Source organism: Schistocerca serialis, chromosome 3 (genome assembly GCF_023864345.2).
Source record: "Schistocerca serialis cubense isolate TAMUIC-IGC-003099 chromosome 3, iqSchSeri2.2, whole genome shotgun sequence".
In the NCBI taxonomy this organism is placed as follows: Eukaryota; Metazoa; Arthropoda; class Insecta; order Orthoptera; family Acrididae; genus Schistocerca; species Schistocerca serialis.
In genome coordinates this window covers 302,661,752-302,681,388 of record NC_064640.1, presented here as the reverse complement: position 1 = coordinate 302,681,388, position 19,637 = coordinate 302,661,752, and the positions used below count along the sequence as shown (strand labels likewise).

General features: G+C 38.0%; 1 protein-coding gene across 4 annotated transcripts in view; it reads left to right on the top strand.

The window, feature by feature from the left end:
- LOC126470094 (uncharacterized) overlaps positions 1 to 19,121 on the top strand; it is a 1,674,514-nt gene extending 1,655,393 nt beyond the window's left edge. For 2 of the 4 annotated variants that reach the window (XM_050097649.1, XM_050097648.1), the window contains exons 11-12: positions 17,260 to 17,300; positions 19,008 to 19,121. In XM_050097649.1, the coding sequence (XP_049953606.1) occupies positions 17,260 to 17,287 (28 nt within the window). In that variant the 3' untranslated portion in view covers positions 17,288 to 17,300; positions 19,008 to 19,121. Of the gene's footprint in view, positions 1 to 17,193; positions 17,301 to 19,007 lie in introns of all 4 variants that reach the window. The other 2 variants (XM_050097656.1, XM_050097663.1) reach the window with 2 other exon arrangements.
- The last annotated feature ends 516 nt before the right edge of the window (positions 19,122 to 19,637 follow it).

Sequence of the window (19,637 nt, the reverse complement as noted above, 5' to 3'; positions counted from 1 at the left end):
TCCCCTTTGTGTGGCCTCTTTCCATTTTAATATCATACGGTATACATGATCTGACTCTTGCAACTCTCAAACATGGTGTGTCAGGGCCCCTTGTTTTGTTTTCACTCCTTTACTCATTCAATGAGACCTAGTCACTGATTCTGACATGACTGCTATGGGACTGCAGGTTAAAGAAAGATAAAGGTGGGATTTTGGCAACTCTACATCTCAGGTGACATACACAATATTTATGAGAGTTATGCTAATTCCTGTGTAGTGTTAAGTTAGTGGTGGTGTTCGGTGCAATAAATTTTCATGTCATCAAGCAGGTGGTCCATCATTAAGTGATTATTTTGTGCTGATATCATCTGATTCAGGGAAGCAAGAAGGGTCAGGTATAGCATGCCATTGAAGTAGGTTAGGTTTTTCATGGGCGTAGTCTTGAAAGATGGGTTTTGCAGTTACATAATGAGCAGTTTGTGTTAAGTGTTGTTGTTCCAGTGATGGTGGCAGGTAACTGGAAAAATGTCCTAAGAAATTGCATCACATAGCATTTATCAACAATCCCTGCTCATGCAGTTATATTTGCTGTACACAGCTGAAATAGCCTTGTTTGTAGCAGATGCAAACTACAACTACTGGTTAGGGTGTACTCACATGACTTGAGGACTGTGTGTGTTCATTTTGTGGGGGACAAACAGTGAGTAGCCCAACTTGGCATTGTAGTTATTCCATGGTGGGGAGTAGTACTTTCTCAAATTCCTTGTTTTCTTCACTGACTAAAGCGACCTAGGAAACATCCCTTATGAAATATCTTTAAAGTTAAAGGCCAAAGGTGTGTAACATGAACACACCATCACTCATTTACTGCCAACCTGTTGCCTTTAAAAGTCTGCATGACTGCCTTTACACAAATCATGTATTTAACAAACAACAAACTTTCTGCACCATGTAACATCATTGATTCCCTTCTAAACTAAATTGGACACACTAAGGTTCCACTAACACTCCACAGAAAATTTCACCTAAAATTTCCCATAACCTATTAACTAAACAAGAATGTCTCCTTTGAGCCTGTCTCATGAAAGAAATAGACACATTACCAGAATATACACTCACAAATATCCCTAATAACTTTATTAGCAAACACAAAAAATTAGCTCACAAGGCCGCCTCATGGTTTTACGGCATTAGGAGTGTCAGGATGACTATTAGTACATCCTGCGTCACATGCTTAATTTTACCTTTCCCACCTTGTATTTTCTCCAATCGCTTCCCTTCCCCATTCAGAAGGAGCTGCTGTTAAATACGGCAGTGCTTCCAGTACAACATGAAATAAATGAGTTCTTACTACATGGACAATTGGGCTTTGGGCTGGGCATTGCAGTTTGACATTAACTGGGGACATAATCTCAATTATCTGGTAAGGTGCCTGGTATTGCAAAATTAGCTTTTTAGTTTTTTCTTTCAGCATGTAGGTGTTAGATAACATTACTCACTGCCCAGTGTGGTACATAACCAATTTAGTTTTTTGTTATGGGGTGCCTTCATGCCATTTTTAAGACTTCATATTCATCTTTCTAATCTGTTGCCACGTACTTCTTAATTTTGTAGCAAAATTTTGTGTGAAGTATACATCTTCACCTAGGGTAGGTGGCATAATTTGAAAGGGAATGGGGTCTTTTGGCTAAAAACCACCTCATAGGGGATAAAGCCCATGTTTTTGTATACTTTCCAAGTTACAAGCTGTCACTACAAATTATGGTAAAGTGTTCAAATCGTTGTGACTACTATTCATGAAATTACTTAACATTTTTCCCCTACTGTCCTGTGAACGCACTGTTCAGCCATTCACTTGCAGGTGTAGTGCACTAATTTGTAACATCTTATAGTGTAAATAATAAGTGTAATTCAGAATGAGATTTTCTCTCTGCAGCAGAGTGTGTGCTGATATGAAACTTCCTGGAAGATTAAAACTGTGTGCCAGACTGAGACTCAAACTCGGGACCTTTGCCTTTCGCGGGCAAGTGCTCTACCATCTGAGCTACCCAAGCACGACTTGTGCCCCATCCTCACAGCTTTACCCTGCCAGTACATCATCTCCTACCTTCCAAACTTCACAGAAGCTCTCACCTGAACCTTGCAGAACTAGCACTCTTGGGAGAAATAATAATAAGTGTAATAATAAATGTAATTGCTTCAATAACTTGGACATACTTGGCAATTAGTACTGTGGTCATTTATTATTGTCTCTGGCATTAGATTTTTAATAAGCAATGGTTAACAATAGTCTGTGCCACCATTTCTGCCTGTTGATTTGATATGGTGATCATGGCCAAGACACATGATTTTTAAATACAGGGTGGGCAAGAAGTCCCCGTACCCCTGTAACTTCTGTAGAGTATGAGATGTTATTAGGCAGGTTGGTAACTTTATTACTACTTGTTGCAATTCGTGTTTACATGTTTCCACAATAGTATTTTAATCTGTAGCCATGTCAGACGTGAGTGGTCGTAATTGCACTACTGAGGAGCATTTAGTGACAAGTGTGTGGGTGCCTGAATGAGCTACAGGGCAGACAATGAGACAGAATACTACAGTAGTGATCTAGGAAAGGTGTGATGAGGCTCCACCATGAAAGGTGACACTTCTGGATTGAGAAATAAATGCTTTTGCTTTTGGCAGTGTTAAAGATAAGCCACTGAGTGGAAGGAAGAAGACATGAGAAGAAATGTGCCTGAGTCTCTACTTTGATTGAACAGTCTCCTGTGAAGCCAACACACAACATGCTTCAAATTTGGTATACCAAGGACAAAAATGTGAGATCATATCAAAAGAAATTATAGTCAGACCTTTATGACAGAAGTTCGTAAGAGTTATCGGACACAGACTGGAATGAGTGTGTTTCAGCGTGCCAAGTTTTGTTAACTCAATTTCAAAATGCAGTGAACTATGCCATGGTTATGTTTTCAAGTGAATGTGCCATTTATCACAGCTCACACAATAGAAATACTGTCGTTTGAGCCAAAGAGAATCTTCATTACATGGTCAAGTTACAAAGAAAGCTGCCTCACATAATGATATGGGCAGCGATGACTTCACAACTTATGCTTGGACCATACATTTTTCCAGGACCTGTGAATGGCACAGATTATTTACACGTGTTCCAAATGTTGTTCATACCTCAGCTTGAGGAAAGGGGGCTCACAGAATGCATACAGTTGCAGTAAGGCTGAGTGCCTCCTCACTATGCTCCTGCAGTGCACAATTTCCTAAGTGAGCTTTTTTTATGACGGTTGATAAGTTGTGGTGCATCAACACCACCAGGTTCCTTGAAATGGCCACCAAAACGTCCTGACATCACCACACCTTACAACTCATTATGGTGAGTCATTAAGGTGCATGTATCTGCATGTTGCTATGCTACCAATGAACTGCACAATGCTGTTGAAGATGCATTTCACACTGTAACCCCAGACATGTGTAAAAATATGTCAAGAAATGTGTTAACAAAATGGTGGGGAACCTACTGATATATTGGGCACTTAATACTAAAGTACATAGTTGCGCTAAAACAAATCAAATCAATTAGCATTTGATACTAGGGGTACAGGGCTTCTCACCCACCCTGAGCTTTGTGCTGTTCTTCTGTGTTGACTCAATACATTCTACAGCACAGCATCTAAGTCTGTCAGTGTACCAGTGATACTTCCTTGAACATTGCACAACCTCAAAACCAAATTCACTTAGCCATGAGTTGGAGGTCTGTCTCGAAATTCATTTCAGTGCAATACCTCAAGATCTGCTTCAGTGTGGAGCCTCGTGAACCTATTACCTCTTCTTTAACAAAGGCATAACGGGTCTTGTTACTTCTGCAAATTTTGGGATGTATTCTCTATAAAATTGCAATCCTGAGATATTACTGTAATTTCTTCATTTGTGCTATACACTGGGATATCATTTACAGCTTGTATCAGCTGTGAGTTAGTAGTGCACCGTCTTGGCTGATGATATGGCCTGAATAGCAGACTTCCTGTAATACAAAGTGGCGTGTTTCTAAGATAAGGGTCTGTCGTGCCACACACAAGCACTCAGACCTCTTGTAGATGCACCTTATACTCCTGGATGTGTTGGAGAATACAGTGTCATCTCAGTAGACTAAGCATTGTTTTGGTTTCAGATTCTGTAGTACTCCATCTAACAAGTGTTGGAAAGTTGCATTTTTCAAACCAAATGGCATCTGATGATACTATAGTGATCAAATGGAACTGAAAACGCTGTTTCAGGTCAATCCACCAGTGCTATCTCTAATTGGTGGTACCCCCCCCCCCCCCCCCCCCCACCAAATCCATGGTGATAAAATAATGGCATTGCATTGTCCATGCAGGTTAAATAATTCTGCAAATTTCTCCAATAATCTCTTCATTTCCACATTATCACATCCATTTAGATAAGACACCTTTCCCCTTAGTGCAGTTAAATCAACAGACTGCCCTGGGTAAGTCTGGCCACAGCACAATGCATGGCCCAGACCATAAGGCAGTAGCACATTGCTGTTTGCCTGAGCTCAGGCAGTCAGATGGCAGTAAGATGGCTAGTGTAGTTGCATCGGCTGTGCTTCGTGGTAAGGCCCAGATGTACTGATGGTGATGGCCTCTCTCTCTCTCTCTCTCTCTCTCTCTCTCTCTCTCTCTCTCTCTCTCTCTCTCTCTCTCTCTCTCCCTCTCTCTCTCTCTCTACTAATAGTTACATATTTTTTCAGTCTCTCTTTTTTTTTACTAAAGACGTTAAGACAGCGGCTATCCTGCCTAGCCTAAACTTAAAAATACGTTCATGTCAGAGAAAACTGAGGGAAAATATATCTCCAACAACAGTGACATGGATTTTCTGTGGTTTCTCTAAATCACTCAAGTATAGAACACTGATTCCTCCATCAAATCATTTTTCTTCTCCCATTATTGTATATGTGTAAATCTTTTTTTAAATTTTTTTTATGTCAATAAGATGTGAAACACTAATCACCCATTTCATTTTTTTTTTTTTATTTTCTCTAGATGCTACATATTTTCATAAAAACATTTAATATCTTCATGATTATTAACAACTGCTGTGGTGTAGTTTTCTCCCTTTCATCTTCAGAGTAACCTAACTGCATAATGTTGTTTACCTGTGCCTGCTTGTGTGGGTGTCCCTCACAGATACTTAGTTCAGAGCAATTTTTTGGAGGGAAGTTCAGTAACTGCATGTATTTTGAAAGGGTAAGAAATGAAATTTAGCCAAGTCAATAGTTAAGTCTCTGAGAGGAGATCAAAGCAATGGCCAAATTCAAAAATTTATACACTCTGAAATAATTTTCTCAGTGAAATCTGTCATCAAATCAATGTTTAATTCTTCCATAACCTTTCCCTAAAAGAATAAAGTGGATGACGGAAACTTGAAGCCATTAAAGATAATAGAGTGGCCAGTTTCAGTCCAGTGTTATGCTACATCTGTTACCAGTTTTAAGAACTAGATGTTCCATCAGGATATGGTTACAAAGGTACTCGGCAGAAGTTCTTGCTAACACAGTGTTCTCAGTTTTCTCTAAAAATGTCCAGCTTTTCGCTTTCTAATTTAGTGCATTATCATTGAAGTTAAGGTTTGAAATAACTTCCTGATCTGAACAGGATAGTTGCAGAAAAAGATATCTAATTTTTTATTTCAGAGATCTCAAACACCTGATGCTGTCAACAGTTCCACAGAAGAGAGAGAGAGTGATCCAAATAGTTTCTCCTCTTTGAACAATCTTTCAGATTCACTTAATGATGGAGAACCCTCAGCACAAGCTGTTCCAACAAAGAGATCTCAGTCATCAAGTCCAACACTTAACTATTCTCCATTTGCAAGCCCAACACACAGGTTCTCATCTGGTGGTGGACAGAAAGGATTGATGCAGAGGTTTTATGCATCACATGGAAGGATGAGAATTTATGCTGCTCCAAGGAATACTGTACCTGCTGTTGTTTCTCCTCCTTCTGTTTCACATGTACATAACCAGCCTCCAATTCAAAGGAAGATCATTGACATCAATAGTGGGAATGATTCACAGGTATGTAGTGTGTTACTGAATTAATTAGTAATATTTGTAGAACTTACCAATCAAATGAGCTTTTTTCCTTTGTATTCTACACACACCATAAATTTCTGAAAAAAATATAGTGCATTTGTAAATATACTTGCAAATGTGCCGATTTGCCACTCAGTGCCATCTCCATGGTGAAGAGCAATGTAATGCTTATTGTTTTTATTATGGATTTTCCATTGTTTGCTAATTGCAAATCAGTTGTACAGGAAATAGTGTCCTAGTTTTATTGCCACACAACTGAAGTGTGTGTTTCATTATGTTTACTTGATACTATGCAACATGGTACCTGAGCCATTGGTTTTTAGACTCCGTACATATTTGCTGAGAAATGTAACATTGTTGTTGAAACAATGACCTTACATTCCAGGCAAAGGGAGCTCAAATCTCTACCTTGCCATCCATGTGTAGGTTTTTCATGGTTCCTCTAAACTAATGCAAATGCCAAGATGGTCCCTCTCAAAATAGGAAAGCCAATTTCATTACCAGTTACCATGTCTAATGGGAGCATCATTTGAGATACTAAACCATAATATTCACTTGTTTCTTTGCTATGTAGATCATTGGACTTCCAGCTGTACACGTCATGACATTTAAGGGGTGATCAAAAAGTTTCTATTTGAAAAACCACACTGTTTAGAATAGGTATGCCAATCACGCAAAATCACAATGAGCATTGAGGCAATCGTCTCAACAATACATCAGGTTAAAAATACCTGTTTGGTATAACATCATGTCCTGCTGCATGAAGTAGTTCTTAACTGGCTGTTCTACATCCTCATCTGACAGAAATTTTCAACGGATTAAGGACTTTTTTTAAGGGACCAAAGGCATGATAATCACGTGAGCAAGAGATCAGGACTATAGGGCAGGTTCTAGTGTCTCCCACATGAGTTTGTGTAATTTCTGCATTACATTTCCTATATGGGGACATCCGTTATTACGAACTTGGTGCACCATTCCACAATGGTGGTTTTTTTTATAGACATGCTGCGCCATACACATTCTTCATTCTCCAGTGGATGTCTTCCAGTTTTTGTCCTTCAGCAACCAAGGAAAGAATAACAGCATGTTGTTCCTGTTAACATGAATTTGGTAATATGGCCATAGTTCACATTTCCATATTTACTGCACACAGACGCATTGGAAAGACAGGAATGCCACACTAATACTTTGTCACATGTGGGTGCTTATATACCCACATCAGAGTCATGTTACATTGTGTACATGCTGCAGCAAAATACTCAAATGGAAAGTTTTGATCGTCCCTCATAGTAGCAAATTATAGAGGGGAGAGAGTAATTTTTATACTGACAGATTTCATATAAGAAGCATTTTGTACAGGATTCAGATAAAGACCTGGTAATGACTCCAGTGAGAAAGGGCTACCAATCAGCTGAAGAGAAGATACAAGCAGAGTAACAAGAGATGCAAAAACGTGAAGAAGAATTGAGGTAGGTCTTATAAATTTACAATCATTTGTAATGCAGTTATCTGATTTTTGGTAAATTGTTTCCTAACATGTATTATTTCATCTCGGAAGGTTGCTGAGAGCAAAACTATTTGCTGAGTCACAGCCAAATCTTTTGAGCATTGGTAGTATTGAGGAAGAAGAAATTAATCATATCAATGGTGATGGAGGGAAACAGACTTTGCAGAGTGCACAGTCTATTCCAAACCTCTTAGATTCTGATGATTCATTGGATGTTTCACAGGATCCTGCTTCACAAAAGGTGAGAACTCGCATTCAGTTATGAATTAAGAGGAATATCTACGCAACATTAGCTTAATAATTCCAATTGCAGGTTTTCAAATTTTAATTGGAGTAGACATTAGTCTACTATAACATTCATGTTTCTGCTAAATAGACATTCCATTGTGAAATGAAATACTTTCCAAGGATCATAAAGATGGCTAAGAGGTTAATTTTTTAACTTATAGACAGAGAAATGTAAAACACTCACAGAAGCATAAACACACTTGCAAAATTATAAGTATTTTCCAGTTAAGCATGTGAGCTTTTTATACAGATACTGGCTGTACGCCCATGCTTAACAGTGGATAAAGAAGGGCGTTTGCATACTGTCACTTTTTAGGGTTCCATACCTCACTTAGTAAAAACAGAACTGTTACAGGATCACTTTGTAAAGAAATGTTTTCCTAGTGAAGAAGTCAAATATAAATGAAACGTAATGAAACAAGCAAAGCATTTTTTAAAGTCTTTAACACACAAAGTGAAATCAGTAAATCTGTATAGCCTAGCCAAGTAAATTCACTGTTAAGAAACTTCCTGGCAGATTAAAACTGTGTGCCCGACCGAGACTCGAACTCGGGACCTTTGCCTTTTGCGGGCAAGTGCTCTACCATCTGAGCTACTGAAGCACGACTCAGGCCTGGTCCTCACAGCTTTACTTCTGCCAGTATCTCGTCTCCTACCTTCCGAACTTTACAGAAACTCTCCTGCAGAATTTGGAAGGTAGGAGATGAGATACTGGCAGAAGTAAAGCTGTGAGGACGGGGCGTGAGTCGTGCTTTGGTAGCTCAGATGGTAGAGCATTTCCCCGCGAAAGGCAAAGGTCCCGAGTTTGAGTCTCGGTCGGGCACACAGTTTTAATCTGCCAGGAAGTTTCATATCAGCGCACACTCCGCTGCACAGTGAAAATCTCATTCTGGAAATTCACTGTTAGTTTGTATTCAGAAAGATAAGATTGTTGTATTTAATTCTGTCACTGATGTAAACTTCTAAAAATACTCCTGTCACTGAGGTAAAAAAACTGACAGCATCATCTATTGGTTCTTTGGATACAACACCATCACTAAGGCAAATATCTGAGCTACTAACCTGAGAAGACTCCTAAAATTCAAATTACACTATTTTTATCTGCGGTCCAGTTTCGAAATAAATCCTATAGGTTGCCTCCAGCTAGACTAGTTACCTGTGCAAACCACATGAATATTCACCAAGCAGTTTTGGAGATCAGTGTGTAAACAGAGACAGACAACATGATGATTATACAGTTTTATTATTAGTGTAGATATAAATATTTGATAAGTAGCTGAGATAGCTATTGAATAATAAAACATCTATATATCTTTTAAACAGGAATAGTAGCATGTTGACACATGCTAAACCAGTGTACCAATAACATCTGATATGATGTAGTTGCTTATAAAACAATAAATTATTAGCTCTACAGACTAAACTCGAAGTATATCAAATAAAGTACAACACAGAAGACTGTAAGAAAATTGCCAGTACAAGCTATAAAATATTTTTTAAAAAACTGGTACTGTGGGAGACATCAGAACCATAATACTTCCATATTATACAAACCACACAACAATAAAGATTCTAAGGAGAAAATACACAGCAGAGTGCAGAAATTGTTAGATTATACTAAGAGGGTCGTTCAATAAGTAATGCCCCACATTTTATTCTCGGAACGTATTTATTGTTGAGAGTCAGAATATGGTGACATGGTAAACAGGTCTCGTCCATGTCCTATTTTTCTACATTGTCTCCATCACGTCCTATGGCCATATGTCAATGTTGTGGAAGAGCATGTATTACCCACTGGTAAAAGCTCTTGTCCTGTAGGCATAGCCATGTTTTCACTGCATAGATGACCCTTTCATCATCTTCAAAGTGTTTTCCCCCATAGAGAATCTTTAAGCGGCCCAAAGAGATGGAAGTCTGAGGGTATCAGGTCTGGACTGTAGGGTGGATGTCTGGAGCAGTTGCTGTGACAGGACGTCCTGAGCCTGGTTGATCATGGAGCTCTGTTTCTGCATTTCCTGAGGTTTTAACTTCCTTTACCCATTGCCCAACTGTACAACTATCAACTGCAGCACCACCATACACTGCACACAAACATTTATGGATGTTCACCATGGTTTCTTTTTCTGAACACAAGAATCCAATAACAGCACGCTGATTGTAATGTGAGTTGCATGTAGATGCCAAATTGACACTGTACTATGGCTCTGACGTCTGCAAGAATGGTTTGAAACTTCACCAGCACACAGAACAAACATAAAATGTGAAGCACCAACAAGGACATATGTCTATGTATTTATTTGTTGAATGTATTTAAAGTGCCTTACAAAATTTTAATAACAGATAAAATGTCATACAGAGAGCGAAGGATTCAAATTGTTGGTAACACATTTATTGTCTTGACCCAACAAATTTGAATACCCAGTAGAATAAATGGACTTGGATGGCTGATAGTGGCAGAACCTGTAAAGTGCTGCAGTTTTCCAAGAAAGTGCCACCCTGAAGTTCCTCAAATGCATGCTTCAACAATAGTTCTTGCTGCAGATGAGATAAATATGACCACATGGCCATAAACTCATGTCTTATCTTCACTTCAGTTGTGTATAGTTGCCATTGTACCTAACTCTAGATTTACTTTACTACATTGTCACATCATCTTGGTTTCTCTCTCAGTAACTCTTCAGTCTGTTGGCATGTTGTTCACTTGTCCATCTTGTGTTACCATTGTGAACATCCAGCCAAGGACAGCAGACATATGTTTCTGTTGATTCTACCAGTCAGATTCTGCCACCTCATGACTACAGCATCATTTAAACACACATTTTAATCATACTGTCAAGATTCTCTCTCTTGTTGAATGTTTAAGGTGGACACATTACTGACAAAATTCAGATTTACCTGGATATTTAAAATTAAATCAGTAGAAAACTAGATTATTCCTGAGCTATTATAATAAAATTTTGTAACTAAGCAAGTAAGGAAAAGTAATGCAAATAATGAAAATCAGCAAGAGAATTAAAACTGAACAGATATTGCGATTTTTTTTTATTTTTATCTTTCTTCAAACATCAGTAATTGTACATTACATTAAGATACGACAGAATAACTCATTGGTCCCATACAGTGGATTCACATAAGGCCTCTCCACCATCAAGGCTTCAGAGTATGTTGTACAAAAATATATAGTTAGATGGTTGTTGTTTCATGTGTGGTGGTGATATGCGGAATAAAATGAATGTACTGATACCACAAAATGCAACCACTTTATTAAATGTGGTTGATCATAAGACAAGAGTCATGGGTGTTGATATGCACACTCCAAAATGAAACAAAGACCAAGAATAAAAAGATGGGGCTGAGTGACACACCTGGTCAGTATAAATTGATGATGGGCAACTGAAACAAGGAATCCACAGATGAACAAAGACCAAAGCAGTAGATTTATCTATCATATCCTTTAAAGGTACAGCTTCCACACAACGCAATGTCCTGTCAGTTGTGGAGAAAATATATTGGAACAAATTTGACTCAAGTAGTGGACCAACTGGGTCCAAATGGACACATTGAAGTCAGTCTTAGCATGTCATATTTTCCCTATTGCAGAAAACTGTGGTGTCCTAGCCGTTGCATTGGCAAACAAGAGGTGTGCATAAACTGTCTGCAGTCCACTTAAACACCTGACCACACAAAGCCCTCAGTCACTAATTTTGTGGTGGGATGAATACCAGGATGTGATAAGTTATGCAGACCATCAAAGATTGCCCTGCAGAATTTGGCAGGGACAGAGAATGTGATTTGCCTTTAAAGGTGTCACACCACAGGAGTAAGTTGGTATGGGGGATTTGGACAAGTTTGGGCAGAAATTGTGGCAGTTCAGACAAAAAGTGCTGAACTCTATGATCATTGATGGAAATATGCCCATGCGGCACCATGTAATTCAATTTGGACATGTTGTCAAATTTGGCACCATTGGTAGGCAATCACTTCGAAAATAAGCTGGAAATATTAGTGTGTGAGCTTGTCGGCCAGGTTCCACAAGGTGAAAGAATCTGGTTTGTCACCTCTATAATCAGTGCTGAAACACAATTTGAATCATGAGGGGTGTGGTCACAATGATGTATTTGTGCATAAAAATTTGATGCATGCCCAGGAACATCTGTTTGTATCAGTATCCTTTCTTCATCTTCCATAAAGAAGTCAATAAGATCCAAGGATCTGTGATGCACGATCCACATGTCCTTGTACACATTTGGGAGGAGAATGTTTTAATCAACCTCACTTGTAGTTTCATACTTTCATTGTACATATTGTTCAACATATCCCACAACCCACAAGAAACCAAATGAAACCAAACCAGTATAGGTGAAAGGTCTCAATAACTTTTGTTGTGTGTCAGTATTCATTGTTTGGTATAAGGTAACACTGTGCATTTCCAGAGTCCACAGAAATTGATTGTTGTCATAGGTCACCAGTGTGGGCTTTTCCATTGTGGTGAGTGTATGTAACTAGATACATGTACTGATTTCATAAAATGTAACCTCTTTAACCTGATGACATTGCTATTTTGAATGAAAGTGAAGAAGAATTACATGATCTGCTGAATGGGATGAACAGTGTAAAGAGAATGGATTGAGAGTAAATTGAAGATGAAGATAATGAGAAGTAGTAGAAATGAGAACAGCAAGAAAGTTAACATCAGGATTGATGGTCACAAAGCAGATAAAGTTAAGGAATTCTGCTACCTATGCAGTAAAATAACCAATGCTAGACAGAGCAAGGAGGAAATCAAAAGCAGACTAGCAATGGCAAAAAGGTCATACCTGGCCAAGAGACGTCTACTAATATCAAATATCAGCCTTAATTTGAGAAAGTAAGTTCTGAGAATGTATGTCTCGAGTACAGCATTGTATGGTAGTGAAACATGGACTGTGGGGAGAACTGGAACAGAAGAGAATTGTAGCATTTGAGATGTGGTGCTACATACTGATGTTGAAAATTAGGTGGACTGATAAGGTCAGGAATGAGATGGTTATGCACAGAATCGGAGAACATGTGGAAAACACTGAGAAGAAGGGACAGGATGATCAGACATCTGTTAAGACATGAGGGGATGACTTCCATAGTACTCAATGGAGCTGTAGAGGTCAAAAACTGTAGAGGAAGACAGAGACTGGAATACATCCAGCAAATAATTGAGGACATGCATTGCAAGTGCTACTCAAAGATGAAAAGGTTAGCACAGGAGAGGAATTCGTGGTGGGCTGCATCAAACCAGTCAGAAGACAGAGGACAAAAAACCTCTTCATTAAAAAAAGAACGATCACAAGATATGAGACACATGTGTTAACACAGACAATACAAAGTGAACTAGACATAGGTAGAGACTTCAAGAAGGCATTATGTGTGTGTGTGTGTAATGTACTTGGGACTCGATTTTGCTTGCTCATGTCACCTTCTGCAGGTCGATATCATCACATGACCATAGTGAACCAACAGAAAGCTTTTTATGCAGTATTTCACACCATAACACTTGAAAAGTTCCAAGATTATGAGCTATGTGAGAATCCTCTTGAAGGAAAATTTAACTTTTTAAGCTTATTTACCATTGTTGGTGTGAACCCCTTTTGTTACATACATAACTAAAGGGAAGAGGTATTACACAAAGATGAGCTTGGAGGCAAGATACTGAGAGACTTGATTTGATTGATGGGATTTAACCAGAGAGGTAAAACAGCTGAACATAACCCCATTTATCAGCAATGTCATTTGTGTGTGATCCTGTTGGCTAGGTTCCACAAGTTGACACAAATGTGGTTCCTAGCCTCCAGATGTCCACACTGAAACTGAGGTTATTGTACAATCTCTCCCCCTGTCATACTAGGAAAGCTAACTAATAGCCTTAAGTAGTAGGATGATTCCCTTTACTTTCTCTGTTAGCTGCAATTTCTTCAGGAATTAGACATGTCCAAAAAGAAACAGATACCATACACACAATTGTAGTATCTAAGCCTTGATGGTACTTCATGATATCTTCAGAGTGGATGCACCCTAGGTCCAATCTCTTGCAGGAATCATGTAAGATGCCATGAGCAAAGAGGGTAATGGGCAGGGAGCACTACAGAATGAGTGTGCAACAATTTGGGAATTTGGGTTGGACATGAAGCATGCTCAAATAGCCAGAGTGGTTAAGGCAAGTGCTGGCATAAAGCAGAAAATCCAGGTTTGGGTCCTGTTGTAGCACAGATTTTCACTTGTCACAGAATTATTTCAGTGCCCTAATGCAGCTGAAATTGGTACTTCTTTTTCAACATGCAACCATTCTGTATCTTTTGCTCTCCAGTACTTCACATTGAAAGATTAAATGTCACTTCTTTCTCTATATCTACATCCGTACTCTACAAACCACTGTAAGGTGTACCACTGCTAGTCATTTCCTTTCCTGTTCCACTTGGAAATACAGTGTGAGAAAAACAAATGTCTATATACTTCCATACAAGCCCCAATCTCTTGAATCCTATCTTCCCAGGGGCACTCCTGACAATACCCTTGTCTCTGATAAACTCTCACTGTTGGGAACAAAATACCAGATTCTGCTCATTGAGAAGCCTTAGAGCCATTCACATTCCCGGGAACCTATTCCATATACTTGTACATTCAGTAAAAGTTGGCAGTGTGGCATCATATAATATGCTTTACAGAAATCTAGGAGTATGGAATTTGCCTGTTACCATTCATCCGTGCTTCACAGAATTTCCTAAGAGAAAAGAGTGAGCCGAGTTTCACACAAGCGATGCTTTCTAAAACCATGCTGATTTATGGACAGAAACTCTGCCCTCTCGAGAAAATGTATTATATTTGAACTAAGAATATGTTCAAAGATTCTGCAGCAAAATGATGTTAGGGATATTGGTCTGTAATATTGTGGGTCTGTTCTTCTGCCCTTGTTATACACAGGGGACACCTTTGCTTTTTTTCCAGTAGCTTGCTACCTTGCACTGGGCAAGAGATTCATGAAAAATGCAAGCTAAGTAAGGGGCCGATTCTGTAAAGTACTCTTTGAAAGACCAAAATGGGATTTCATCAAGACCTGACAACTTATTTGCTTGAAATTCTGTTTCTCTACACCAGGGATTTTTCTCTATGTCCTCCACATGGGAGCCTGTGCGATGGTCAAATGATAGTCTGTTTGTACAATTCTCCTATGTGAATGATTTCTTAAATGTGAAATTTAAAAGTTTGGCTTTACTTTTGCTATCTTCTATTACCATACCAGACTGGTCAATATGTGACTGGATAGAAGTCTCAGACCCACTTAGTGATACCCTTTGTGTGCAGGTGTTTCTTGAGGTTCCTATGCCCACTCATTAGATCTAAAAGTTAAATCTGCCTCTTGTTAACCCCACAATTACAGAAATTTTCTTAGAACATAGTTCTGGCATCATTGGCTTGCCACAATTTTGTTTTTGGATTGTAGTCAAATATTTTGCATGCTGTCTTGTGATTCAAATACATAGTATTAAATTTTACCACTGAAGTAGTGATGGGTAGGACAGGTTCTGGTCCAACAAATGGTCATTTCCCCTGTGGCGGCAAACCTATTAGCTTGCACATTACTACTAACTCCTGAGTGATAAGAGACTGACAGCAGGTTTTCACTCTGCAAAATATATTTGATCTCATTGCAGGGGTTGATAGGGATTTCAGAGCAACTTGGCTGTATGAATGAATGCAGATGCTATGATCCTCGTAACACCTACATAGATACTTCTCTGCACGTACTCTAATTGTGAATATTTCCCCTGGAATACTGTTGCTAGCTTCCCTGGATAGATTGTGCTTTCTATTTGAGGCTGCACCCTGTGTACACTGCCTCCAGCAACCTTGTCTGTTTTTCACCAGTCAGTAAACCAGACTGTCATCTGAACAGTACTGTGGTTATTTCTTACACTGCTCCTACTTCCTATGGTTAGAAAGATTTACTGAAGCCACTGGAAGTTGTTACATAGTGAGCATGCATTTTCTCTGTCATTCTTATGTTTACCACATTCATTATATAAATGTGGAATCCTGGAAATCCTACAGATTTCCAGTTTCTTAACGTACACGCTCCTGCTGCTGCCTCCATTGTAAGCCAAAGATGTAATGGGGGTGTGTCCAGCACGGGAGTGCTGTTAATTCAACCCAATAAATCTATGCAGTCCAGCCGTGCTCCTTCTCATGCTCCTTAGCAGCTGTCTTCTGGCACGGATCGTGTCACAGCTTAGGTTGGGCAAGTGCTTTAGTTCTGTACCATTTGTGCCATCTAGTTCATTTTATTACATAAACCAGATGACTAGAGAAGGAGTACTTATTCCCCTTATTCAGAAAGGATCTACTATTGTATGGACTCAGTCCCTCCAGATAAAAGTAGGACAACTCATGATGGCGACACAGCAAAAAGAATTTTACAGAGATCTGAAAGACCTAAGTTGACACAAGGCTGTGGAGTAGGTGACTGTAATAATTCAAAGGAGCCAAGTCGCAACAGTTGTTAATATCTCTGAATTGTCAGCCTAATAGGTCATGCTTGAAAAATACTGATGCTAATTATTTACAGAAGAATGGACAAACTGGTAGAGGCCAACCTTAGGGAAGAGAAATTTGGGTTCTGAAGAAATGAACATGCAATACAATACAGACTGCACTATGTATCTTAAATGAGACACTGTAGAAAGACAAACCTACATTTCTAGCACTTGGAGATTTAGAGAAAGATTCTTACTGTGTTGGTTGGAATACACTCTTCAAAATTCTGAAGGTAGTAGGAATAAAATACGGGGAGCAGAAGGTTAACAGAAACTTGTAGGAAAATGAGGATAATTTCAAGAGTTGGGAGTTCAGAGGGACGTAGTAGATCAAATAGCTCATACATACTAGTTGACTTCCAATGTTTTCTTTTATTTAGCTTTATAATCAGTCAGTGAGTCAAGGCATACTTCCTGAAAGACTAAAATATGCTGTAATAATATGGATTTATAAAAGTGGAGATAAGCAATTAATTTCCAAGTCAACCCTCTTTCTTGTATTTTTTTGAGAACAAATTGGGAGGGTAGCTTGTCAGAACACTGAACCACTTTCCTGATAACCTTGGAATTACTGTCCCTTTTGGCTTTTGCAAAGGATTTCCTGCAGAGAAACAAACACATGATCTCATAAGCTCAGGTCTGGTAGTAGTAAAAATAAAAATTACCCTTTTGGCATGTTCTGTGATTGTGCCAAGAAGTTAGATTATGTGGATCATTTGTCTGTAATTCGTAAAAGTCTATTTGTTTTAAAGTTTCAGAAAAATTCCCCAAGAAAAAGAAGTGCACTGATTGCTGAGTGGGAGAGCAGGATCCAAAAAAATTCAGAGCATTGATCGTGACCTCTGAACCACCACCAATGGTATGATATATCAGGAACACTATTCCATAAGTTTTATTGCTATAAAATTTGCTTTGACACTTCCATACTGTAAAACTGATGTGCTGAATTTTCTACACATCATTGAAATAATATATATAACTAAAAATTCCAGAGATATGAAATTGACAAGAAAATGTAAGCTTTCTTAGGGAATTTCAGTGATGAAATCTTCTCACATTATTAGCCAAGTAACAACTGTTTTCAGAGCTATTAGTTAGCTGATAAAGCAAGAAAATTTCATAGATATAAAATCATCTTTGTTGTAACAGTAAGGTGGTTGCTGTATGAAGTAGACAAGGTCTTTTTCTGGAGTTCAAATTTTGTGTGTTGTTCCTAGATGTAGGTTGAATGGGACTGCTACTATTTCATATTGATCATACACTAATTAAATATAAAAATGTATGACTTCATATAGTTACTTTGGAAACACACTATTTGTATAAAGCAGTGGTAGATGACAGTAAAGGCACTGATTCAGAGCACTGTATTGTAAACAGTAGGTGAATTATTGACATAGCTTGAGGACGCTTGAAGAGCAAATGATAAAGTTGTTCAAAAAATGTCTCCATAGGTGTATCACAATGTAATTATGGTTAAAGAGATTCACATAGGACTATTGCTGCATAATGTTAATTTCTTTCACTTTCCTCTAATGTAAAAGTTGTAATCACTCTGATTGCAATTCCACCCCTCCCCTTTCTTTTCCTGGTGTCACTATCTTGATGGATTTTTGTCATTACACACTATCTCACTTGCACAGTTGTGACAAATTTTCTACATTCTAAATTCTTAATTTGAAAAAAAGAGAAAAAGAAAAGGTTCTTGAGATTTAAGTTGTAGGTTTCTTCTTACCCAGTTATGTATACATTTGGGTAGAGTATCACTGTAAAAGTGGAGAACAGTTTCCATCAGAATGTGTAGAAGTAAAAATAGTAGTTCCTTTGCAATGAAAAAAGAAAGTCATGTGCACAGGAAAATTATTCATGCTGATCAGTTTTTTGGCATATAAAATAACTAGTTTGAATTGTTACTTTCTAGTAATAATACACAATAATCCGCACGTCTTAACTCCAGTGATTTAACATCTAAGATAAACAATGGCCTCCCATTTTTTTTCTTTTTTATTATTTGCTAATGTGGCCACTCATTCACTTAGGATCCATTATTGTTATCTTATCCCATCATGTATGATGTATTACACCATACGTAAGTTGTTTCAAATGTTCCACTGTATTTTCTGCCCACGTCCAACCTCCTCCTCCTCCTCCCCCTCACCACATATTTCACTACATATTTCACTGTACTTGGTCTACAATGGAGGCAATTTGTTTTATTTCAGCCCTTCTAATAAAATGATGAAAAATACTTAGACATGTTTATCAAGCTGAATAAATCACTTTTACAAAAACAAAGGTTAGCTGTGATATCATGATTTCATATATTACATCTTGCAGAAGGTAAGTGCACACAAAAAATTAATTTACTCATTTACATCATGTAAAACAACTGAGTTCGGAAAAAATGATACCTTCTGGTTGTAGTGTGTGCTCAATGATTTAGGATACTGTATTAATTCTTATTTTGATTATGTAATATTACTTAACATTACCATTATTATTATTAAATAATTTTATCAGAAGTTTGTGTGGAGACATTTCAATGTTGAAATTTATTATTTATTTGCAGAAAATGTCACATTCCAGAATGTGTGTGGATACAACCAAGAAACAATACTGCCTTTGCAATTTTACTAGACTGCTGTGTTCCCAGTATTGTGAAGAAATTTGTTTTTCTTATGTAAAGTTTCTTAATATTATTGTGCAATTATTGTTGAAGATTTCTGACAGCACCAGAAATAATAAGTATTATTAGGGAGGTAATACACAATACATTCCCGCCACGTAGGAAACAATGTCTAAGATATTTTCTTAATGGGTTTCTTTGTAGTTGTATAAGAACTGTCATTTTACTCTGTGTGATGAATTGGTTTGAAGCTGAATATTCTGTTAAAATCCTTAAACTTAATTTCAATGCACAAATACTTATACCATTTGTTCTAATTTGGCTACTGGGATTTCATAATGGCTTCCAGTCACTTTTGGTTACCATTGGCATGATGCAGAAGTTGAAGTAAAAATTTCAATGGTATGAGCAGTGTTGTATCATTCTGTGTTGAAAGCAATCAAAGCAATTTGATTTTCCTTGTATTGTGTCTTGCCTATATGCTAAATTTGATGATTGCATTTGATGCAAATTCAAATGAAAGTCTAAAGTGATGAGTGTTAATAAATGTTCCATTTAGTGTGTTCTTTTCTT